The 26,714-nt window shown below is 40.2% G+C and overlaps 1 protein-coding gene across 2 annotated transcripts; it reads left to right on the plus strand.

Annotated features, from left to right (window-relative positions):
* Positions 1-426: 426 nt before the first annotated feature.
* Positions 427-23,527, plus strand: trmt1 (tRNA methyltransferase 1). 2 transcript variants are annotated; one of them, XM_051945091.1, is made up of 16 exons: positions 427-630; positions 1,829-2,194; positions 3,247-3,436; positions 6,681-6,868; positions 7,286-7,401; positions 9,011-9,123; positions 10,605-10,753; positions 11,869-11,952; positions 12,575-12,644; positions 13,244-13,378; positions 13,579-13,664; positions 15,302-15,410; positions 15,576-15,652; positions 17,773-17,892; positions 18,637-18,751; positions 23,199-23,527. In XM_051945091.1, exons 2-16 carry the CDS (start codon positions 1,842-1,844, stop codon positions 23,271-23,273), a joined length of 1,980 nt encoding a protein of 659 aa, XP_051801051.1. In that variant the 5' UTR covers positions 427-630; positions 1,829-1,841; the 3' UTR covers positions 23,274-23,527. The 2 variants fall into 2 exon arrangements, with proteins under 2 accessions (XP_051801051.1, XP_051801052.1); XM_051945092.1 differs by having other exon boundaries at positions 427-614.
* The last annotated feature ends 3,187 nt before the right edge of the window (positions 23,528-26,714 follow it).

Raw genomic sequence — 26,714 nt, forward strand, 5'->3', positions numbered from 1 at the left:
TTGTCCTACAGCAGCATTAGGCTACTGTCTGGCTATAAGGATCTAAATCCACTTCAGTGTTCCTGTACATTGGCAGATCTGACCCGCTCTGACCCTATTTTCTGTCTGGCAGTGTTTTTTTTTTTATCTCCTCACATCATAGGTCTGAGGATATTGTGGTTAATCCATAGGCTATGTTTAGCCTTTTCATCAGAATGCATTGAGGCACGGCGAGATTAAATTAGATTATTCATGAAAGCAGACTGATGTGTTTTCCAGTCTCCTCACATGTTCACTGCGGGGGAAAGTAGGCCGGTTTGTGCAGCAGGCTGACTGATCGACCCTCTCCGTCTTGTCCTTACATTACACCGTTTCCCTGACATGACTCTGCTCTGCCGCAGGGGCGGGCGGGGGGAGCGGCCGGTCGGCGCGCATTCGCCTTTCTGGCCGCGCAGGCTTCCGTAGAGTCGCTCCAAACATGGCCGCCTCCATGTGCTAACGTGAGAGCAAGCAGCAAACCGAGCATACGTATGTAGCTGTAAATAATATACAGAACAGAGACGCCTTCATTTCTTTACCAAAAAAACCCAGAGAGAACAGAAAAGCAGCGTCCGCGTAGAGAGAAGGTGTCCCAGGTAAAAGTGTTTACCGGTACGTGTTTACCTTAGCTAGCAAATATGCTAATTATGTTGCTGAGGTGTGTGTAGCTGCTTGAGTTCAGCCAAAAGTTGCTTTTAACAGCCACTTTTAGTCCATTGTGTCAGTTAAATGTTAAGTCATTGTTGTTATTTACACCAAGTTAAAGGCACTGAAGGTAACAGTTCAGGTAACCTGGAGAACTTTGACCTAATCTGGTTGACTGAGGTGCTCAAAGTGTCCCTTAATGGATCAGTGAATTGTTTGAGCAATGTTTAGCAGCAGCTCTGGTAGACCATTAAGTGTGTACGCAGTTTATTTAGCTAAAACACCAAACCTCGTCTGTGTCGAGCTTTGCATATAGCAGGATTTGCAGCTTCTCTCATATAAAATCTCTGAGGTTTTGTCAGACTAATCAAACACTTATGGAACTCACTTTGAGACCTGTGAACTTTTCATGGGTCTGATGAACAGATCTGACATTATGTCGACAGTGTTTAGAATCTATATTGCCATAGGTGGTATATTACAGCTGACATGTGGGACACAGACATGAATGTGCCAGTTTACACTTCACAAATAAACAAAAAAAATTCAAATAAGTTTGCGGTGACAGGTTTTTAATAAAAAAAATTCAACTAAAATTATGTTTATTAAAAACCACAAATTTGTGTCAGCTCCAAATATCAGTTATTATTATTCCCGATTACTAATAATTGGTATCGGCATCGAAAAAGACATAATGGTAATAATAATAATAAACAGTTCTGTGAGCTTACCTGTAAAATAAATAAATGAATCGGTAGGTTAACCAATAAGAAAAGTAATTATTGTAACGGACCTTTCCAGCTTCTTCATCAACATGATCCTCTAGATATGATCTGTAGACTATACTACATAAAATACAGCCTTATATTGGGCACAAATTAATTTCCCAGCTGATGATTGGCAGGGCCAGTGTTTTGTCAGTATTGTTCCAAATTTTGGTTGTCATTGTTTGAGGTCATGAGAGATAGTTTGTCCACCTCAAAGCCACACCAAGTGTTTTCTTAAGATTTAGTTTGTCCTGCTTAGTACAGGTCTTAGTGGCAATTCTGTACAAAATCTAAGTTAAGGACTCCTGATCAAAGACGTCAGGGTGTATTTGATCTATACACTTGCAGAAATGTTGTTATTAAATGTATTATATAGTATTAAATGTATCTCTTTGCAGACGGTGCACCTTTATGCTGGTGCGTCTGTTCCCCCTCATCATCTCCCATCACCTGCATCCTTCCTGTCCTCGCTCTGTGAGGCGGACGCTTCGGTGGAGTGTCGGCAGTTTTGCTGCTGCCAGCAGGGGACTGAGATCAATGGACCCTGGAGCTCCCACCACCAACTCTTCGCCCACGCCCGCTGAATTTTCAGCAGAAAGCACGAACCCGGCTGCCACCGACACGACAGGTGGTCAGGAGAAGACGCCTCCTGTAGGACTGTTGCCCGGAGAGACGGTGGTCAAGGAGGGGAAGGCAACCATCTTGTTTCCCAGTGCCAATGAGGTGTTTTACAACCCAGTACAGGAGTTTAACAGAGATTTAACGTGAGTATGACCTTCACCTATACTTGTTAAACAAGAGAGTGTAAAATTATCAGTGTCTACAAGTAACTTCAGCTAAATTGTGATCATAAGTGACAGTCACAGGATAGTATGAAATGCTAAATGTTGTGTAACAGCAGCAGTAGAGGTGTCATTTTCACAGACAGATTGTGTGTTAACATAAGCCAACAAACGTGAACTATGATGTATTTTGTCACTTCTGGACTGAACTATAACTTTCTAAAGAAGGACTGTGTGACATCATCTCTAGTCGTTAAACAGACTCGCTTAGTCAAAGAACATATCTAGTAAAGTGTTTAAACTGCGTTCAGACCTGCATTACCATCCAGATCCTGTTGGGCCTCTGCAAAAAGATGAACTGTGCATAGACTCATGACCAGAGTTGAAGCCTCTTTATTTCATCATGTTTGCTGCACCACCTAAGCCTTGCATGCCACAGAATTTGCCAGCAGATCCTTCAAAAAAAAAAAAAAAAACCTTTTTCCTTCTGCGCCTCACAGTACAATATTTATCCAGCGGCCACATGGTGGAGCCATCTGGACCGAAAACCAATCAGTTCTTTGTTTGTCCCTCATAAAACCTCACATCAAGCTTTATTAAATTCACCATTAAAGTTTGCTCAGAAGTTTTTGAGATTTTCCACTGACTGCAAATTATTACATAGGAAGAAAAACCTGATTGCCTCAGTGGAGGTAAAAAGAAAAAAATCCTGTTAGCAAGACATTTTCACTCAGCCTCTTGTCATATTTTTCATGTTTTGCTGTGCTGGCTCTGGGCCTCTCTCATTTGAATTGCATGATAGCAGCTACAGACACTCCATTACTCAGTTGCAGTGCTCTAATCTGCTTTTAAAAAAAACCCTTCATATACAAGATACTTCAGAACAAATCATTGAGAAAATAACCTCTTGTCATCTCCGAGTAGAAAGAATCACTGAATCATCAAAAAATCATACGACATTATTAAGCTCTGATTTCACACCGTTATCGTGTTTACCGGCAGCACAAAAAAATACACGCGGTTCTTGTTTGCAGATGTGCCGTGATCACAGAGTTTGCCAGAGATGTGCTGGCTCAGCGTGGAGTGAAGGTGGTCGTGCCTGGGGAAAAAGAGAAAGTGGTGGTCTCTCTGTCAGAGGAGACGAATGAGGCCGACGTACAGACGGAGGAGAAAAACGGATCGGAGGAGCCAGCTGTAACTGCGACAGTGGGGGAGAAGTGTGAGGTATGAGACATGTTTTATAGTTTAATTAAGTGGCACATGCTGCTGCTGCCAAAAAGAATGAATGAATTTATTAATCGAAATGAAGTATTTTAAAGTCGATGTATGCAATGAATGAATGAATGAATTTTTTTTATTATTGTGTCTTACATGCATTCAGTGTGCCCAGCCCAACATGGGCTTATCAGACACCAAAATAAACACTAAGTCAATTGCCAGCAGTAGGAACAATAAGCACATTTTAGAATTTCATTATTTAAATAAAGAAGTCTGCCGCCTCTTCCAGGCTTTACAAACGAATGCAGCCAGGTTATAAACATTATATATATATATATATATATATATATATATATATTTTTTTTTTTTTAATTTTAAATTTTTTTTTAAACATTGATTTTTTTTTATTATTTTTTGCAATTTTACACATATATAAAGAAGCTGTGCATTTGGATGAAATTTGGTCACAAATTTGTTTAGTTCTATACTAAAAATCTATATTTTCCCCTAAATATTGTGGAGCAGTGCAGCATGCATCGCTATCACAAAACTTAGCTGATGCACTAAGTAAACCACAAAATAGAATTTTTACCAGTGCAACATGAGTTTTTTCCTGTTTTTGCTAATAACGTGACACCCAGAAGGGGCCGTTCTACTGAAGACTTTTGCTGCTGGGGATCCTGATAAACAGTGGCTGAAAAGGAAAATTATCGAATGTGAAATGTTTATTTCTTGGATGAATCCAAATGCTCTCAGACTCTGAGTGTGTAGCTCGAAGAGGTCGTGGTTTGATTTCCACTGGGGCTAAAAATGTACACACTGGTTCCGGTGTAAGGCTGTTTGGATAAGGGCTTCCATCAAATGACTTATGTTAATGTTGTACAAGGTAATTTCACAGTCTGGTTGCCTCAAGCTGTAGAGAGAGGTAATTGGTTCATTTTAGAAAACTTTGAAGGATTTCATTACGTTGAAATAATGCCATTAGTGTCCAGTAAGCACATAAAATCAGACTTCCCTTAGTTGGTTAGCGTGCTGGCATCGCTGCTGATTTGGGGAATAGAGCTCTCACATTTGTAATTTCTAGTTTGACTTGTTGATTGTTTCTCATAAAAGAGAAACGATTCTGACAGTGATCACCTATAGAAAAAATAATGTGTTGTCGTGGGAATATGTACAGCTGAAGAAGTACAAAAGTAAAAAACTTCTCTGTTACATTTTCTAATACAGCAGCTGGGATTTGAGCTGACAAATGAGTTTTTACTCATAAAAATGTATTATTTTCTGTCCACTGCAGCTTTGTAGTCATTTTAACCCTTTAAGCTTCAGTCAATTCCAGCCGTTTTCAGTACAAAAAATCGCTAATATTCTATTTTTAAATAAAAAAAATTACGAAAAATACGGGGAATATTGGACGGGCATCGCGAGGTGCATTTCCTTGAAAACGACCTATTCGTGGATTTTATACCAACTTCAGGACATGTTTTGGATAAAATAGTTTACTGGCTTGTGTCATCTGGATGTAAAAGGTTGGATTATGGCCGTTTTTTATGGAATATTTTCATCTGTGTGTAATAATGAACCCGGAAATGTGAGTCGCGCTGTGTGCGTTGAAGCCGTGTACAGAGAACGGATGGATGGATATTTGTTTTTGTCGGACAAATGTGTTTTTCTCACCCGCTGTAGTAATCACATCTGAAAGTGGTTTATACCGGCGGATTCATGAGAATCTAAGCTTTCCATCGGCGTATAGTGTTTGTATAATCGCGTTTGCAGCCGTCGGACATTCTTGAAATTCCTATGCAAATTAGTAGGAGCTACGACGCACTGAAGCGTAAAGGTGGGGACTAGGGCTGGACCCGAATGTCCGAATATTCGTTTGCTACGGCGGAATCCGGATATTAATTTTGGTATCCGAATATTCGCCCTCCGGTTACCGGGCGGAACGAATATGTGGCGTTACCGTCTTCCCTCCGCCTTCGACCCACATCAGTTCATATCGGCTCATCCCGTCCTGTGATCACATAAACATATACACATATGTCTTTGTGATCACCCCTCCTCCCCCCAGTTGAAAATATTCGGAGCTCGTCTCTTCCCTTCGCCTTCGGTCCACTTCGGCTCATCCCGTCGTGTTCGGTTCATCTCGGCTCCTCCATTCGTGTTTCTTACCTCCACCTGAATGTCCGGGTTGCTGCCGACTCTGACGTCACGCTTCACTTCGTTGCATAAACACAAGACAAGATGCTGAAGACCTCCGCTGTTTGGGAATTCTTCAGTTTAACTGAAGACAAAACAAAGGCATCGTTTGGACCCGGGAGACCAGACGACCGGATCCGAATATTCGGGCCGCCTAACCTCCTGCCGGACATTACGGGGCGGAACGAATATTCAGATATTCGTCTTTAAAAGGGCCCAAATATCCGGAGACCAGAAACCGCTATTCGAGCCAGCCCTAGTGGGGACGTGAAGTATGTCGTCTTTACTGTTACTTAAATATGATTTCTCATAGACAAGAACAACAAAACAACTTTTTTTGGGCAATACTTGAGCTGATGCAGTTCAGGTTGTGTTTTAGCCACATGCTAAACAAGCAAACTTTGGTAAACTGGAACATGTTACCTGTCAGATTAAATCTCACAGATGTATTTTGGCTTTACACTTTTTCTGTTATAAATGTTCCATTTCGCTATGCCAAATAATGATGAAAAATTCCACATAAAGGGGCCGATGTCTGAAGGATAATCAGCGTTTTCATTGACATCATGGGATAAGTGATGTCATGTATGTGAAAGAAACCACCGCATGACTTTGCCTTCAGCTCTAAGCAGCGTTTTAGCATCTTTCAGCTGTTTGTGTGGGTTTTACTCCTCACAAATGTACGGTTTTTTGAGTCTCGACATGCTTTTCGGCTTGTTTTCACATGCAGCAACCAGCTGAAGCAAAAACAAAGAAGAAGTTCCCATGAATCCACTACCTGTTCAGCAACAAACAGCAGAACGGCAGGTAGTGATTAATCGGTGAGAGCAGTTCAGTGTGTTGTGACTAAAGGGCCAGATGTTTTATCAAGAGTTAGTAGAGCTCAAAATGCGGCTTAAAGGAAAGTAAATGCGACACTGCTCCAAGTGAAACATGTTTGGTGCTTGTTTAGACCATAACAACTCTGTAATATGTGCAGAGGTTGTGTTTTCTGCTGCTCCCAGAAGCACAAAAGCATCGTTCCATTCAGCTTTAAGTTTGGTGTCTCTCGCAGCGTGGGCTTCGAGTCCTGGAGGGCCTGGCAGCGTCTGGTCTGCGCTCGGTACGTTTTGCTCTGGAGGTCCCGGGTCTGCAGAGCGTCACTGCCAACGACTTCTCCACGAAGGCGGCAGCCCTGATCGGCAGAAATGCTCAGTACAACGGAGTGAGCCACGTCCTGCAGGCCAGCTGCAGGGACGCCAGGTACGATTAGTCAGCGTGTTCAGATAAGATCTGCCTCCGCCACTGTTATTTATCAGCTTCACTGATTTGCTGTCCAGCGTTCCTCCTCCTGTATTTATCTGATGCTTCTGTAGATTTCATTCCTCTCCAATTTCCACCTTTGTCTTCTTCTTCTGTCCATCCCTCTGCTTCTCCTCTGATCTTTTTCGTCCTTGCTTTTCCATCTTTATTACTCCTTTGCCCCTTTTGTTTCAGCTGTGTTTCTCACCTCTTTTCTCTTTCACTTTATTGTCTTCATGCACCTCTTTGTCTTTCCCCGTCAGCCATTTCTCCTCTTTCTTCTCCCAACCAATCTGGCCTGTATTTGTCTTCCACAGCAATCAGAGAAATGTATTTGCCAAACATAATAAAGATTTGTCTTCCTTTCTTTATTTCCAGCATGCTGATGTATGAAATGCGAGGGAAGAAGGACCGCTATGACGTCATTGATCTGGACCCCTACGGTAGCCCCGCCTCTTTCCTGGATGCTGCTGTACAGGCTGTCAGTGAAGGAGGTCTGTCGTTCCGTCTGTCAGTCATCCCGCCGGCTCTTCTGCATCACGCTTTGAGTTTGAAAAGCTGCGAGTCAAAATAGCGGTTCGTCAGCGTCACAATATTTAAGCGTAGTCCGAACAGGATGAGGTGAGCTTTAGTCCAGCTGCAGTGGGTGAAGGAAGGAACACGATTCACGAGAGGATTATGACCCTGGTCTGACTGGAAAAAATGCCCCTCTCAAAACAAGGAAAAAAATATATTTCAAGGAACTTTTACTTTGAAATAAGTGAAAAATTCTGCCAATGGAACAAGTGAAAAATGCTTGGTAAGATTTTTTGAAATAAGCTATTATATTTAGAATCTTGAGATCTCAAAATTAGCTGGGAAAACTTATTTTAAGCTCTATTTTACCAGGATTGTCAAGCTTAGGTGTCTTAAAATAAGCCAGACATGATCAAGAAAAAGCAGTTTTTCACTCAAAAATTGATTTTCGCTTTCATGTAACCTCCTAATTTGAGATGTATTAACCCTCCTGCTTTCTTCTTTTACAGGCACCAAAAAATATTGTTTCCTTGTCTGAAAAAATCCCAAAATATCAGCAAAAAAAAAATCTCCAGATTTATGAACATTTGCAAAACCTTCAGGAACAAAATTCCAGTAATTCCTTAAAAGTTTTATTTTAAAAAATCACCCAAATTTGGCAAGAAAATTCTTGTAAATATTTTAAAAAAATGAGTAAAAATCTTCAAAAAAAAAATCCTAAAAATATCTAAAATGATTCTATATATATAAAACAGTAAAACTTCTAATATATTTTAAGAACATTAAAAATAAAACAACCAAAATCCAGCGAAATTTTCCCTTTTTGTGCTTTTTTCCCCACAATGACCGGCTCAGATAGTCTCAATGAGTGTCCCACAACATACTAGAGATGAGAAGTGAACGAAAACCTCCACATTACCTGGCCAACCCTCTTTGTTGTGCTTTGTATCCAAATCTCAGGACGCTAGAAAGCAAATCTCGTTCCGAAATCGCGCTATAGCTTGCGCCAAAACACCGGTTAAAAAAAATCACGTTAGGGCGGACTTTGACGCGGGGGGCCCTCTTGCCCCATACATTTAGCTAGCTGAGCTGCTAGCTGAGCTGCTAGCTGAGCTGCTAAGCTGCCTGCCTGGCTAAATACTGGAGCTTTGTTGAAAATTCATTTCTCCATCACTCACATGTATGAAATGACATGAAAACAGACCCCAGGTTGAAAAAAAACGAAGTTCCCCTTTAAGGAAATGCATTCGGTTGCGTTTTATTTGTCAAAAATTGGCATAAAATCAACTTGACAGTTGGATCATAAGTAGGTCAGATATCGTTTGTGAAATAATTCTCATTTATTTTTTATCCTATTATGTTTCAAAATGAATTTTCTCGATGTGGGACAAAAACAAAGAGTGCTCTTTATTCTTGAAAGCCCACTTTGAAACCAAGTGAAACAGATTAATTTGACAAAGGTCGCCTATTATGTGCAACTAGAGGGTTAAACACAGTTACTTTACTGCCTGACTGAGGTGTGAAAGGAAGTCTTTGGTATTTCCTGTGATTCTCCGCTGACTGTCTCGCCCTTTCTGTCTCGTTTAGGGCTGCTGTGTATAACGTGTACGGACATGGCGGTGATGGCAGGAAACAGTGGAGAGACCTGCTACAGCAAATACGGCTCGGTTTCCATCAAAGCCAAATACTGTCATGAGATGGTGAGATCACACGCTATTCAAGACGTGAAAATGCACATGCAGTACATGTAGAGACAAGTCAGCACTTTCACACCCGTAATGTCTTAAGGGGGAGCTTTACCTTCAAATGTGATGGATTTGGGTGAAAAAGTCAAATTGTAAAAAGATGACTATCATATACCTAAACATGTATTCTTTCTCCTGATGATTTTTTAAATTTAATTTCTTATATAATGAGTCATTAATCATAAACTTTAAGTGTCGATTTCTCAAAACTTGATTTTCGGACACACATAAACTGCCCCTTAATTTATCTTCTTACGCTTTTGACCAAAACTTCCCATTTTTGGCATGCTGCTAGTACAGGCTATGTAGAATGCACCTATTAGCCTTTTTTTGATAACTTCATTCTATGCTGAGTTATATATGAAAATCTTTGTAGCAATTGTTTCGTTTCATTACCATGGTAACCACAGTGAAATATGACAAAATGCCCAACAGGTGCACAGGTCCATACTTAAAGTACTACGTGGTGCATTGGTATCATTTTATGGTAAATATTGCATGAGATTTTGCTTGGGGCAAATACAAGATGTAATTTCGGGTTCCATAATTCAACAGTATTTAATTTCAATCCAGTTGTTCAAAATGAAAAAAAATGATTTCACAGTAAAGTTGATGTTTGGAGGTCTCTAAAAATGTACAGGTTGCATACCTTATCTTAAAAAGTGTGTGCAATATGAAACTTTCAACATTGGTCATTTTTAGCCGGGTGAAGCTCCCCCGTAACCCTTAATGTGTGAATGCATGCAGCATGTGAGTGAGTTTGAAGTCGTAACGGATTCTGGCCCGAGGCTACAATTTGATCGAGCAGAAAAACCTTTCAAACGCCAGACATTTTGATGCTTCTGTCACTATTAAAGTAGTAAATGTAAAGATTTCAGCCCTTGTTGAATTGGTGACATCATTTTCCTGGTAGTACAGTAACAGGAAGGACGGTTTAATGCTCATGCAGCACGTGTGACGCTTCTGCTTTGTCAGGAAAACAGCAATAAAGCAACTGTTGCTGTTGTACACAATGCAACCAAACAAACCCTTCATCTATTATTTTTTTGATCATCTGAAGAATTATCATGACCCGAATTTGTGCTGGGGAAAATAATTTTGAGCACAGAAGTGGGACAGAGTAATGCGACGCTGGATTAAATGTTTCCTGTTTGAGAGTGGCAGACTCAAAGAATGAAAACTGGGATGAAGAGAGGCAAATGCAGAATCTGAATACATAAAACAGCTGCAGCTATACAGGTGCTGACTGTGAATAGCGGCAGAAAGTGAAAATAATGGCGACATTCATGAAAGTCAAATGAACCTTTCCTTCAATGTATTTGAATTTTCACATACTCTTAATTCATAATCTCTCAGTTCTACTAAAGGATCAGGCTTTCTTTTTCACAGATTTTCACATCATGATGAGTAATGTGTGTGCTTTCCTTCCTTTGCAGGCTCTTCGTATCATCCTGCACAGCGTGGACCAGCGGGCAGGCGTGTACCAGCGATACATTCAGCCCCTGCTGTCCGTCAGCGTTGACTTTTACATTCGGGTCTTTGTACGCGTCTTCACAGGACAAGCTAAAGTCAAAAACTCAGCCAGGTGCTCAAACACACACACACACACACACCGTCTTTTAACAGAGGCTGCTGTACTGTATGATCAAAGATGAATGATCCTGAAACTGGGTCACTGCAGCAACAAGTTCTTAATGTCAGCTGCAGAACTTGGTGAGATAAAGAAAAAAAATACAGAATACACCGCAAAAACTCCAAATCTTACCAAGTCTGTTTGTCTTATTTTTTAGTCCAATTGCCTCATCCCATTTGATTTAAGATAAATTCACTTAAGTGACATTTCATCAAGACGGAGGGACTTGTTTTAAGGCGATGCATCTTAAATATCTCGTTAAGTCAAACAGTTTTGAAATTATCTTGTTTAACCCTCCTGTCGTCCTGCGGGTCAAATTGACCCATTTTAAAGTTTGAAAATGTCGGAAAAAAAGTAATAATTTCACAGTGAAAACTTCCACATTTTCAACATTTTTTTTTGGTAAATTTTTGAACATTTTTTGGTGGAAAAAACAAATGTTAAAAAAAATGTTTCTTTAAGAACATTCACAAAAAAATCAACCAAAATCCAGCGAATTTCGCTGGATTTTGGTTGATTTTTTTGTGAATGTTCTTAAAGAAAATATGAGAAATTTTACTCATATGTGTGGAATCACTTTAGATATTTTTAGGCTTTTTTAGGAAGATTTTTATTCATTTTTTAACAATATTTCAAAAAATATCTCTTGCCAAAATTTTAAAATAAAACTTTTAAGGGAAACTTTTAAGGAATTTTCTTCCTGAAGGTTCTGCAAATTTTTCTAAATTTGGGGAATTTTTTTACTGAATTTTTGCATTTTTTTCAGACAAGGAAACAATATTTTTCAGTGCTGTAAATGAGGACACCTAAGCTTTACAATCCTGGTAAAATGTCGCTTCAAATAAGTTTTCCCAGCTAATTTTAAGATCTCAGCATTCTAAAGAAATCTCACCAAGCCATTTTTCTCTTGTTCTATTGGCAGATTTTTTCACTTACTTTAAGGTAAAAGGTCCTTGAAACAAGTTTTTTATCCTTGTTTTGAGAGGGGCATTTTTTATAGAGGGATGTGTGTAAATGTCGTGTTATTGCTCTTTGGAATCTATCGTTTTCCTCGTCTTACGTTGCAGCAAACAGGCCCTGGTGTACAACTGTGTCGGCTGTGGCTCTTTCCACTTGCAGAGAATGGGCAGGAGGACAACCAATGGAAAACAGTAAGACAGCCCGGATTGAACTGCTGGGTCTTGTGGTGTTTTGTATGTGATGGTTAAATGAAGGCGCACTTATTAGCAAACTGTCTTGCAGCAGACTCTCCTTGAATTAAGTCTTCACGCTCTGTATGACACGGTCTGAGACGTTACTGGGGGACAATAGCAGGTTTTCGAAGCAGACAGAAAGAACAGGTTTTCTGTTGAACTGCTGCTTTTTTTAATCGCTTAAATCGTAAAGGCGGCCTGCAGTGGAGTACAGAATAGAAAGGCGTATTGCCACCAAGTGAGGAGCTGTAGATTCAATCATTTGGCCAAATGAAATTAAAGTTTTATCAGCGAATGTCTCGCTGTTAAATTTAAAAGAATTTCTTAATGGTGTTTTGACAGCTCCAGGTGTTTTTGCGGAGTTATTTCTTCTTATCTTTCACGCTTTTCCCTCGCTGTGCGTTAAGGCTGCAGCTAACGATTATTTGTAGATTATTTTCTTAATCAGTGGATTAGTTTTTGGTCTGGAAAAAGGTCTTGTTTTGTCAGCAACCCAGATATATTAACTGTTAAAGGAGGACACAAAGTAGAAAATATGCAAAATGAAGAAGCTGCAATCAGAAAATTTGTCTGATTTCAGCATGAAGTATTCTGCTGCCACCGGACCTCCAGTTGGACCGGAGTGTGAGCACTGTGGACAGAGACATCAGGTGACACACACATCTCCACACTGTTTGCAGTTTACACCGCCTGTCAAAAGTTTTAGAACGCTTTCTCATTCAAATGAATGAGAAAGCGTCCTAAAACTAAGACGTTTATTTGAAGCGACATTTTACCAGGATTGTAAAGCTTAGGTGTCCTCATTTACGGCACTGAAAAATATTGTTTCCTTGTCTGAAAAAAATGCAAATATTCAGTAAAAAAATTCCCCAAATTTAGAAAAATTTGCAGAACCTTCAGGAAGAAAATTCCTTAAAAGTTTCCCTTAAAAGTTTTATTTTAAAAAAAAAATCCTCAAATTTGGCAAGAGATATTTTTTAAAATATTGTTAAAAACGAATAAAAAAGTTTTGACAGTGGGTGTATGTATCCATAGACTTGCATGCAAAATGAGCCGACTTACTTTATTGATTGTATTTTTTAAAGATTTCTTTAGTGTATCCAACTTTATTGTCAGGATTTTCTGTTTTTTCTCAGTAGGAATCCTCACTTAAGATTCTTGCTGTTGCCTGATGTGGAATGTGTGAACGGTGGTCTTCTCGCCGGTGGTTTTTACTGTAAGCGCTGAAGCCTGTGTGTCCTCTGTGTAGCTGGGTGGTCCTATCTGGGCGGAACCCATTCACGACTTGGAGTTTGTCCAGAAGGTTTTGTCTGGCGTGTCAGGGAACCCTTCCAGATTTGGGACGTCCAAACGTATCGAGGGCGTGCTCAGCATGGTGACGGAGGTATTCGTTTACCTTTTATAAATGCTCTCATCTTACAGACTTTGGGTATTGTGGCGGGGGTGCGGTTAGGCTCATCAGGTGCCTTTACATTGTGTGAGATATATCTGGTTTTAAAAACACTGTGATAATAACTGGCATGTTCAGCTGCTGTTTCCTCCTCGACTGATGAATTATTACTTTTGATGTGTTGTTTGTTACAGGAGCTGGAAGATGCGCCTCTTTATTACACTGTGGACAGTCTGAGCAGCACAGTACACTGTAATACTCCACCCCTGCTCCAGTTTAGGTACACACACACACACACACACACAGAGCTTCCATCACTTTAGAGGACAATACATCAGCTTATATTAATTTCCTGGAGACTTAATTTAGCCATAACTACTTGCCTAACCCGAATCGCAAAATATACCAGACTCTAAGCATAGTCTTCTTACTGAAATGTACAGATTTACATTATGGAGGTTTGCTTTTTGTCTGCATTAAGACTGTGTAAACCAGGGGTGTCAAACTCACTTTAGTCCAGGTTCTACTTTCAGCAAAATTTTATCTGAAGTGGACCGGACCAGTAAAATCACAGCATGATAGCCTAAAAATAACCACAACTCCAAAATGTTTCCTTAGTTTTAGTGCAAAAAAGTACATTCTGGAAATGTTCACATTTAAGGAATTGTCTTTTTACAAAACATCACGAACAACCTGAAATTTGTTAAGAAAAATAGGTTTAATTTTAAAAACATGCCTCGGTTTATCATGTCCACATTACAACTTCCAGATCAGAGTGTCTACAAAGGAACACAACATTTAGTCACAGCTATCTGGAACTGAACGATACAGTGTTTTACTTTATGATCAAAATGACGAAAGTCAGAAAAAAAGTCAGAAAACAACAAAAACAAGACAAAATATTACAAAAATGCGACAGAAAACGACAAAAGAGCAATGAACAATCTAGTATTTTACTTTATGATCAAAACAACTTGTCATGGTCTAGAAATAATTTTAAATTTATAATTTTAATAATAACTTTATTTATAAAGCACATTCCGTCAAAGTGCTGTACACAGAAATAAAAACAATAAAAACAGAACAAAAAAAGACATTAGTTAAACAAACAATTTAGGATTCCTATATAAAAGAAAAGAGGTGGGTCTTCAGCTTAGTTTTAAATACATTAATGGACGATGCCTGCCTGATTTCAGCAGGTAGACTGTTCCACAATGTAAAAAAGCCCGTTCCCCCACCGTCTTCTTACAGACCTTAGGGATATTCAGAAGTCCAGTCCCCTGAGAACGGAGAGCCCGAGCGGGGACATACAGATTCAGCAGGCTGGATAAATAAGACGGGGCAATGCCATTAACAATTTTATAGGTTGGTAGCAGCACCTTAAAGTCTGCTCTAACATGAACTGGTAGCCAATGCAGAGAGTTTTACTAATTTACAATCTGCAGTTAACGTCTTCTCTGGAATTTTTCCACTTTGAGGGCCAGATTGGACCCTCTGGAGGACCGGTTTTGGCCCACGGGCTGCATGTTTGACACCCCTGGAGTAAAAAGATTTATGTCCTGACAGCATGCACAAGAAGTACAAACACACTTATCTGTACTTCTACCTTTATCAGGGCTCTCATTGACAGTATGCATCCCCGAACCCCTAATCCTAATTAACCAGTGCATGTAAATGGCTAACCCCAACCCTTACCCTTTGTTTAACCAAAACTTTACTCAGCTCCTAATTAACTTCACTTCTTAGCCCTCAAATAGCTTTTTGAAGAAGTGTCAGAAAACAAAAATCAGTATCAGTACTGTAGCCCATGTTATAATTATAACACAGTCTTTTTTAATACTTGCATATACTGTGAATTTGCTCTACATTTGTCACAAACTGAATCAGCTCATCTTCCCTCTTTTATTTTGCCTGCAGATCGGCTCTCCTCCATGCTGGTCACAGGGTTTCCCTCTCTCACGCCTGTAAGAACGCCATCAAGACGGACGCTCCTCCTGCAACCATTTGGGACATCGTACGATGCTGGGTAAACGTTACAATGAAAACATTTAGAATTATTTTTAACATTCATGAGCATGCTGCTGTTAATAATTCAGTTTGTCTGAAAAGTGTTGAAACAAACTGCTTTCCACAATCATGCAAGGCATCATTTACGCTCACACATGTACGTCTGATTGGTCCTCTGCTGTAGGAGCAGGCCAATCCTGTGAAGAGGGAGAAACTCTCACCGACTAGCCCTGCTTTCAAGATCCTCTCCACCAAACCCAGGTGAGACAAGTGGAGCTGGTTGATTAATGACCATTAAGATGATCTACGTTGTCAGCTTATTCATGCTTAACGGTGCAAAATGCAACATTTTTAACATAAAAACAGCATTATTACAGCAGCAAACAACAATATAAAGACTTGGTGTATTAGTGTCATCCTTGGAGACACTCCTTCTGGGTGTGTTTTTCTTTTCTATGGTTTTGGTTCGGTCATATGTTTGTGTTGGTGCATGTGAGTCCCCCCCTTTGAAACTATTGGCCCTCCCTGTCCTTAGAAACAGACCAAGACCTTCAGCACCATGTTGGGACAACAAAAAGGCAGCCCAGCATGAAGCCTAGCTTCACCAAGACAACAAAGACTTTAAAAACAAAGTATTTTATTCATGTTATTTACATGCACCTGTTTTGCTTCAGCTCAGCATGAGAGTTTTGAGACTTCGATCTGTCCTCAGTTCTCGTCCGATCCGACAGGCAGCTGTAACGTAGTTGACATCATCTCATTGCAGCAGTTCAATGTACAGGGTGTCCATAAAGTCTCTTTACACTTTTAAGACTTTATTACAAAGGCAGTTGATGAGATATCTAGGGCTGGACCCGAATATCTGAATATTCGTTTGCTGCGGCGGTATCTAGATATTAATTTTGGTATCCGAATAATACGCGGTGTTACTGTCTTCCCTCCGGCTTCGGCTCACGTCGGCTCATATCGGCTCATCCCATCCTGTGATCACATAAGCGTATACACATATGTCTTTGTGATCACCCCCTTCCTCCCCCCAGATGAAAATATTCGGAGCTCGTCTCTTCCCTTCGCCTTCGGTCCACTTCGGCTCATCCTGTCTTGTTCGGCTCATATTGGCTCCTCCATTCGTGTTTGTTTCCACCACCAGAATGTCCGGGTTGCTGCCGACTCTGACATCACGCTTCACTTCGATGCATAAACGCAAAACAAGATGCCAAAGACGTCCGCTGTTTGGGAATTCTTCAGTTTAACTGAAGACAAAACGAAGACAAAATTTGGACCCGGGAGACCAGACAAATGGATCCGAATATTCGGGCCGTCTCCGTAAGCGTATTCGGATATTCGTCTTTAATAGGGCCAGAATATCTGGAGGCCAGAAATCACTATTTGGGCCAGCCCTAGAGATATCTTAACCAATTCTACAATTCTACAATTTCATTTAGCAGACGCTTTTGTCCAAACCGACGTACAACACAAGCAAGATTTGTTTTATTGTTTTCAGTGGTTGTCAAAGTTTTTTCTACCTCATTTAATACACCTCTCCATGGGCACCAATATTTGCACGAAGCACATCAAGACGGGACTCGATTTCTTGCCGCGTTCGCTGCAGCAGAGCCTCATCAATGGTGGCAACAGCATCAGAAATCTTTTGCTTCGAGTCAGCAATGTCCCGTATCGTTGTTCGAGCAAAGGCTTGTCTGACACCATCGATGTTTTCCTCAGATTTTCTTAGTCGCCCACTCCTCCCTTTATCCAACCCTGTCACTGTCTCCATAAATTTCTTGTGCCGTGCATGAATTGAAGGACGTGATGGTGGATCTCTTCCATACTTAGGTCTGATTTTGTCTCAGTAAACCATTATACACAGTGTGGCTTCTCTTTAGGGTTTCATAGAACAGTACCTCGTTCACCAACAGGATGCATGAAACACATAATTCCAATGTAATTACAAACTTTAATAAACACTGATTGCAATAAAACAAATCTAGTGAAGATATCAACTGCATTTGTAATAAATTCTTAAAGTTGTAAAGAGATTTTATAGACACCGTGTATTTCACAAAGCTAGCACAGGCTAATGATTGTTGCTAGAACATTTTCAACCTTTTTGGTCGTAAGTAAAGGTGAACAAAGGAGGAAGGTGTCGCCCATGTTTGTTTTATTTTTCTTGCTGAAGCTTTTGTGACTTCCGGTGGTTCTGAAAAGGTTGCACAGAGAACCTTTCGGGAGACGATTGACTCTGCCGTTTTTTCTTACCTGCAAGTTTGTAATACTGATCCAGCCGGCAGCAGGATTTTCTTTGTCAACAGCTTTATTTGTGCCAGACTCTCATTCACTGTACGGTCATCTGGATCGTGTGTGTCTTTGTGTTTATGTAGCCTGGAGGCCTGTTTCACTGTGAGGGAAGACGCCAACCCTCAGTCCCGTAAACGTCATCTGACCCGGTTCCAGGAGAATCCTCAGGCCTTCTGGGGACCCAAAGCTCGTGCCAAAGTTGGGTAAGTAATAGAACCTCCACAGAACACACGGTTAAGCGTTAACTCGTAGTTAAGACGGTTTTTAATGTGTTGAAATGGGACCAGAGCTGACAGCTGTAGTAGCCGACAAGTGTCTGACCCCTCCGAAAGCTGGTAGGAAATAACTGGGGCTGGACCCGAATATCCGAATATTCGTTCGCTACGGCGGTATCCGGATATTAATTTTGGTATCCGAATATTTATGGACAAAATCTGCATCTGGGAGACCAGACGAATGGATCTGAATATTCGGGCTGTCTCCGCCACCCGCCCCCCACCCCCGTCGTCGGACTTTACGGGGCAGAATGAATATTCGGATATTCGTCTTTAATAGGGCCTGAATATCCGGAGACCAGAAACCACTATTCGGGCCAGCCCTAGTAATGACAACAAAGCTTCAGCTCATCTGCAAGCTTTGTTTGAACATGAATAACAGTTACAGGATAAACATTTGCATGACGAGTTAAAAAACATTCTGAACCAAAAACATTACAGTTTAGAGAAGCTAAAGAGACAAGAAATGTATTTCACCGTTGTCAAATTATGTAAATGTAGAAAAAATAATCTAATATAAGGGTACGAAGGAATTTAAAGGAATCAAGCTTCTTGTGATTTTCATTGTGGAGACCAAATCTTCCATTGCTTGCGTCGCTCCTTACTCCACCAATCTCTCACCTGTGCTTCTTAATCCTCAATCTGTTGCTACGTGTTTGCTCTCTCCTCCAGTGGTGGCATCTCCGCTGACCTGCAGGACAAGAGGAAGAAGTGTCAGAACAAGAGAAAGAACCAGCTCACAGACTCCTCGCAGCTCAAGAGTTTTCCGTGCAAGAAGTTCAAACAGGTCAGTAAATCAACTTCGCATTGCTACACAGAAGTGCAAAAACCTTGAAACATCTTTTAAAAGCGACATCTCACGGCACGTTAAAACAAACAGCTAATTACTCTGATGGTGTAGACGATGCGTTTCTGTAGGTGGAACTCTGCTAATTGTTGGGCCTCTCTACAAAAGCTTTCTTTTCTTGTTTAATAAAAAACAACCTGGCTTTTTTCTTTCTGAGAAAGCCATTTTTCCCCGCTGAAAAACACCCACCTGACTCATTTCTTTTCCTAGAACATCCGTGGAAGGCCCATGAATAATTTGCCTGACGTGATTGCTTTTGTGTTGGCGGATGAAACTGCCCCGCTGCCTAAAGACATCCTCACACAGACCCTAATGGCACAAGTTCATTAATGAGTCATGAATTATTCAGTAGTTCTCACCGCCATCCTTAGGGGAAATAACATCTGCTTACCTGGTGCATCAAGAGTCATTCTCAGGAATTGGTTGTAGGATGAATCGGCATTTTTTTTCTGTACCAGTGATGAAACTTTTAAAAAAAAATCGATTTCTTGCAATGAGAGGAGGGAAACTGCACGGTTTACCATAGGCTGTATAAAAGATGGACGCTGGGTGACATCTCGAAAGATTTGTTCATTTCCACACGAAGTCTGTGGTTAAGTGTGACACTCGGGATGCTAGTTTGGGCATGACAAATTGTACTTCCTGCAAGAATTGAACTGCTGACTGCCAGTTTAGACGATCACAATGTTCCAAAGATAACTTTCATGAGCTGAAAGCACATCGTGAAAGGGCGAAAGTTCAAAGATGAAAACACAAACCACACCCAGAACCAAGTTCACAGCACCTAAAATGACACAAGTCATCACTGCGAGCACGTCGACATGAAATTATAGCATTAATATAAAGTGAAATTATAACAATCAGTATTATTTTTCTAATTATTTTCATATATAGCTTAGCTCTTTGCAAAATAAAAAAGAAACGGGGACAAAATAAAAGAATAGAATTCCCCAAAATGGCATTAAAAAACAAGTAGGTTAACGTTCCTTCAGTTTCAGTCCTCAGTCCTGGCCAGGCGTGAACTAACCGCCGAGAAAATGAAGCCCGGATTTTGCTACTTCCTGGTCGCCATTTTGGATTTTTTGGAGCCATTGATGTAAAAAGCGTCATCAAACAGGCTGGACCAGAGAGCAACTAGGAGCAGGACCAGTCTATGGGTGGACCAGACTGAAGCCAGACTGCTGAAAGCCTCGCCCTAAAGGATCTGTCAATCATTCCAGACAAGACTGTCTATCAAGTACAGCCACGCCCCCTGGCTCCGCCTACTTTAACGATTTATTTAAAATTCAGTATTGATTTATTTTGAGATCGGCCACCTGATCTCTCATTTTAACCATGAAAACTAACAGGAAAAAATCCTGAGCTGTAGAACATCAGTCCATCAAATTTTATTTTTTCCAAAAATGAATTGGGGTCTATGGAGAAAAAGCTTTTTGGAGCCAACCCTAGCGGACGGCGTGATATTGCAAGTTTTTGATACTTCCGGGTGGGCTTCAATTCTGGGAACCAGATGCTACGTCCGTCTTTATATACAGTCTATGGTCCTGGCTAAGGCAGTGCTTTTCTTCAACCATATTTGAGCTTTTCCGGACATTCTCGGGGTGTGTGGATGTTACAGTCAAGGCACGTTGTTGTAGAGGCTGAGCTAAGCGTTTCCAAAATGATGACATAATCTGCTCAGATCTGAGTCCAGGGTTGTGTGCAAAGAAGACAAATGTCAGTGGAGCTGAATTCACAGCAGGCTTTGGTCATTAATCTGGATTTCTGTTTATTTAGTCATCATTCTAATTATGAAATAACGTTACTGCAGCACCATAATGTGTCTGATTTTTAGGCTGCGAATGAGTCACTGTTTCCTACGTGTTTAGTCATCTGACACAATAAGCAGAAAAATATGTGCATGAGAGCAACTATATAGTGAATTTTTCTGCATAATCACACTGTGGAAGTGATCACAGACAGCAGGAGGAGACTGGACAGAGATGCAGTGGTCTGCCATTTACTGTAGCTGACTGTGTGGTAGGAAAAAAGACGATGATTGCATCTGGAACTTCTTCTGTGATCGTGCATTTCTCGCCCCAATATAGCAACTTGTTTAGCACAGCTGTCAGTAACTTGTGTTTATGTGGATTTTGTCAGACGGTTTGGTTAGCGTGGGCTGTCTGTCTCACCAGATTTTGGCTGCAGTCTTTTTGCTGTTGACATATAGCTGTTCTCATGTTGTTAGCGCAAGATCTGGAAATGCACATGGAAGACGTAAGTGAACCCCTGGAAGTGATAACCGGTTGGATCTCCTTTGGCAACTGAAACCTTCAGCATTTCCTGTAGCTATGGCTCAGACCTGCACAGCATTTAGGAGGGATTCTGGACCATTCTTCTTCACAGAAATCCTTCAGTGCAGCCACGTTTACAGGATTTCTCTCTTGAGGTCATCTCTACTGATTGGAATCCCTCCAAAAGCCACTGTAGTGGATTTACTCTGATGTTAAGAGTCATTGTCCTGCTGGATTACTCAACCCCCTGACATGATCCTGTCCGATAACCTGGACATTCATTTTCCCCCTGATGCTGGTGAGCTGTCTAGGCCAGGGTTCTGCAAGGCGACCTCAAATCCTGTTGCTGCCTCCCCCGTACTTTACTATCGGAATGACGATTGTAGCCTGAAGGTGCAAGATGCTAGACATTGAGTATAAATATGGCATTAATATAGAAGCAAACAACTATCTGCCAAGTAAAGATGTACTAGAGTAATGTCGTCTTCAGTAGAGATTGAAGTCAGACAGCCTCTGTGTTGTTGTAGTCTAAGCTCGTCTGTTCTATGTTTCAGCAGTCACCCATGAAACTTATTTGCCCTTCCTGCATTTATAAACAGAGCAAGAGTGACATCCTATCCCCCATGCAAATCCGACATTTTAAAGACAAAGCATCTTATTTGTATTACCTGCTCCTCATTCTCGTGTCTTTTATTCTGGTCTTTGTGTGTCTGTTTCCACACATAGGTTTACTCTAAATCACCGGACTACAGAAACGCGCAGATCTGACTTTATTTGTAATTTGTCTGTTAATGCAGATGATTCCCAAGAGTTCTTGATTGAGTCTTAGTTTACAGACCCAGTGCCGAGAGCAGCTGGCACATATATATATATATTTATTTATGTATTAGTGGAGCATTCTGTTAATGCGTTGGTGGAGACCAATACAGTGCTAAAAGCTGGACTTATGTCTACATTTTGTTGTTCTTAGTTATGTTCGGTCAGATATATGCTAACTTTAAATTCCGAACCACGTAGTTTCTTTTTACTTCCCCAAAGAATGTGGCAGAGCTGTGTAATGATCAGCGTACGTTTGTCTGTCTGTCTGTTCTTTCATCTGTGGGCAACATTACTCAAAAGCGTACAAACGGATTTGGATGAAATTTTCAGGGAAGGTCAGAAATGACACAAGGACCAAGTGATTAGATTTTGGCATTGATGCGGCTTATAGTCTGGATCATTGATTTGCTAAGGGTGAGATAGCGACACGGCGTCACTGTAACTGTACGCTACATCGGCTGCCTGCTGACGATCCCATGATTGCGATCTGACTACAAATCAACTGCTGCGGACTTATTCGTTGGAAATGATACAAGGAACAGTTAAATTGTGGGGGTGTTTCTGAGTCCCATCAATTCCTGCCGCCTGCTACATATTTAGGGCACACGATTCGGTATCCGTGTTCAGCGCAACGCTATTTTGTTTGTGGGTGCATCTATATTAAATGACCACATTTTGTTGCTGTGATTTCTGATGATCAGTAACTAAGAAACAAATGCTGCGTTTGTGACAATGCCATGTCAAGGAATGAGCACCCATGGCGGAGGACTGCGCTCTCAGACTGCTTTTCGTGTTTTCTATGACAGAGAGATTGGGATAAAACGCCGAGATTTTGTGGAAAATATCTAATTTCCTGCATATTTAACATTTTGAATTCTGTTGACATGTTACCAGTAAAACACAGTGCATGAGTAGAAACCTGGCTTCTGTTCCTGCAGTTTAATACGGCTGATTAAATTTCTGCAGGTGAGGATCATTTAGCACATCAGGTTGTTTATGATAGTGTTGGCTCACATCAGTCTCAGAGAATTAAATTTACCTAAATGCTGATTACACGTGTAAATTCCTCATGTCCTGGCTAGGAAATGAGACATCAGACACATGCTGGTGAATTACTTTTCTCCACCGGCTGCTTTGGCAGGCTGCCACGCGCTCCTAGTCTGTGTCCAGAGAATGCTTTCACCAGCTGCAGTCAAAATGTTCCTTCGGCTGTTTTAGACGTTGCAAAATAATATCGGTCCACCAGCCAGTCTGAGCTTTGTCACTTATGTTATTGTTGTGTCTGTCTTTTCCAGGGAACATGTACACATGGAGACAAATGCTGCTACTCCCATGATCCGGAGCAGCCAGATGAAGAGAAGATGGAATGAGTTTACGTTGTTATGTTCTGTTTTTAGTTTTCGATAATCTTATTTCTGGGGTTGGAATTGCCCGATGCAGCCTGGAGTTAGTGAAAAAGTTAGAATGATGCGATGTAATCAGATCGTATTCTGTTGAGAACCGGAAAACTTGTAAATGTACAAAATGTTTTCAGTATTCTTTTTTTTTCTTCAGTTTTTGAAATCAACTGAAACTATTGTCAACATGTTACACACGAATAAAGTTCTCGATATGATTTAAAATACTTTTTGTCAAGTTTTTTTTTGGGGGGGGATGTACAGCAGATCATTGTTTTGAAACCCATGGGGAGTTAATGCAGCAGCGTATTCACAGGCTGAGTGTCAGGTGGGTTGATGTCTTGCATGTCTTCCCCCCACTGTTCTACTCACCTGATTCCTGTGTACCTTCACTGCCACCGTTGAATAAAACCGTGAATGGAAAAAACTTAATAGTTTGGTATATGGACAAAAACGTCATAGTTTAGTATGTTGTGCGAAAATGGACAAAAACCGTTATAGTTTAGTATGCTGACTGAAAATGGACAAAAACGCATAGTTTAGTATGCTGTCCGAAAATTGACAAAAAATGTCATAGTTTAGTCTGTTGAAAAAAAGCCATTTTTTCAACATGTCATATAAACATGCCATATGATGAAATAATGTAAAGTAGGCCATGAAAAATATGACAGAGCTGGCGCCGGTATAGCTCAACAGGTTAAGCAGCCAGCCCATAAACAGAAGCTGGTCTCCAACGCAGCGGCCTGGGTTCGAATCCTGCTCACATCCCTGTATAGTATGTCTTCCCCCAACTGTTCGACTCACCTGATTCCCGTCTACCTTCACTGCCACCGTTGGATAAAGCCGTAAAACATAACAGTTTAGTATATGGACAAGAATGTCACAATTCACTGTGTCGACAAAAAAATGTTAGTTTAGTCTGTTGACTGAAAATGGACAAAAAACGTCAAAGTTTAGTATGTCGTCCGAAAATGGACAAAAAGCGTCATAGTTTAGTATGTCGTCTGAAAATGGACAAAAACGTCATAGTTTAGTATGTCTTCCAAAAATGGACAAAAACGTCATAGTTCAGGATGTCATCTGAAAATTGACCAAAAAACGTCTGAGTTTAGTATGTTGACTGAAAATGGACAAAAAACGCCATAGTTCAGGATGTCGTCCAAAAATTGACAAAAAATGTCATAGTTTAGTCTGCTGAAAAAAAGCCATTTTTTCAACATGTCATATAAACATGCCATATGATGAAATAATGTAAAGTAGGCCATGAAAAATATGACAGAGCTGGCGCCGGTATAGCTCAACAGGTTAAGCAGCCAGCCCATAAACAGAAGCTGGTCTCCAACGCAGCGGCCTGGGTTCGAATCCTGCTCACATCCCTGTATAGTATGTCTTCCCCCAACTGTTCGACTCACCTGATTCCCGTCTACCTTCACTGCCACCGTTGGATAAAGCCGTAAAACATAACAGTTTAGTATATGGACAAGAATGTCACAATTCACTGTGTCGACAAAAAAATGTTAGTTTAGTCTGTTGACTGAAAATGGACAAAAAGCGTCATAGTTTAGTATGTCGTCTGAAAATGGTCAAAAAGTGTCATAGTTTAGTGTATCATCCAAAAATGGAAAAAACCACCATAGTTTAGTATGTCTTCCAAAAATGGACAAAAACGTCATAGTTCAGGATGTCACCCGAAAATTGACCAAAAAACGTCTGAGTTTAGTATGTTGACTGAAAATGGACAAAAACATCATAGTTTAGTATTTCGTCTGAAAATGGTCAAAAAGCGTCATCATTTAGTATGTCGTCCAAAAATGGACAAAAACGTCATAGTTCAGGATGTCACCCGAAAATTGACCAAAAAACGTCTGAGTTTAGTATGTTGACTGAAAATGGACAAAAACATCATAGTTTAGTATTTCGTCTGAAAATGGTCAAAAAGCGTCATCATTTAGTATGTCGTCCAAAAATGGACAAAAACGTCATAGTTTAGTATGTCGTCTGAACATGGACAAAAAGCGTCATCGTTTAGTATGTCGTCCGAAAATGGACAAAAACCGTCATAGTATGTCGTCCGAAAATGGACAAAAAGCGTCATAGTTTAGTATGTCGTCTGAACATGGACAAAAAGCGTCATCGTTTAGTATGTCGTCCAAAAATGGACAAAAACATCACAGTTAAGTCAGTCGTCTGAAAATGGACAAAAAACGTCATAGTTTAGTATTTCGTCTGAAAATGGTCAAAAAGCGTCATAATTTAGTATGTCGTCCAAAAATGGACAAAAACATCTTAGTTGAGTATGTCGTCCAAAAATGGACAAAAAAGTCATAGTTTAGTATGTCGTCCGAAAATTGACAAAAACGTCATAGTTTAGTATGTCGTCGGAAAATGGACAAAAAACGTAATAGTTTACTATTTCGTCTGAAAATGGTCAAAAAGCGTCATAATTCAGTATGTCGTCCAAAAATGGACAAAAACATCTTAGTTGAGTATGTCGTCCAAAAATGGACAAAAACATCACAGTTTAGTATGTCGTCTGAAAATGGACAAAAAGCGTCATAGTTTAGTATTTCGTCCGAAAATGGACAAAAACCGTCATAGTTTAGTATGCCGTCCGAAAATGGACAAAAAGGTCATAGTTTAGTATGTCTTCCGAAAATTGACAAAAACGTCATAGTTTAGTATGTCGTCTGAAAATGGACAAAAAACGTCATAGTTTAGTATGTCGTCCAAAAATGGACAAAAACGTCATAGTTCAGCATGTCGTCCGAAAATTGACAAAAAACGTCTTAGTTTAGTTTGACATCCGAAAATGGACAAAAAGCGTCATAGTTTAGTATATCATCCAAAAATGGAAAAAACCATCATAGTTTAGTATGTCTTCCAAAAATGGACAAAAACGTCATAGTTCAGGATGTCATCCGAAAATTGACAAAAAAAAGTCTTAGTTTAGTATGTTGACTGAAAATGGACAAAAACGTCATAGTTTAGTAAGTTGTCCAAATATTGACAAAAAATTCATAGTTTAGTAGGTCGTCTGAAAATGGACAAAAACGTCATAGTTTAGTATGTCGTCCGAAAATTGACAAAAAATGCCATAGTTTAGTATGTCGTACAAAAATGGAGAAAAACTTCATAGTTCAGGATGTCGTCCGAAAATTGACAAAAAACGTCTTAGTTTAGTTCGACATCCGAAAATGGACAAAAAGCGTCATAGTTTAGTATATCATCCAAAAATGGAAAAAACCATCATAGTTTAGTATGTCTTCCAAAAATGGACAAAAACGTCATAGTTCAGGATGTCATCCGAAAATTGACAAAAAAAAGTCTTAGTTTAGTATGTTGACTGAAAATGGACAAAAACGTCATAGTTTAGTAAGTTGTCCAAATATTGACAAAAAATTCATAGTTTAGTAG

Source organism: Acanthochromis polyacanthus, chromosome 3 (genome assembly GCF_021347895.1).
Source record: "Acanthochromis polyacanthus isolate Apoly-LR-REF ecotype Palm Island chromosome 3, KAUST_Apoly_ChrSc, whole genome shotgun sequence".
Lineage (NCBI taxonomy): Eukaryota > Metazoa > Chordata > Actinopteri > Pomacentridae > Acanthochromis > Acanthochromis polyacanthus.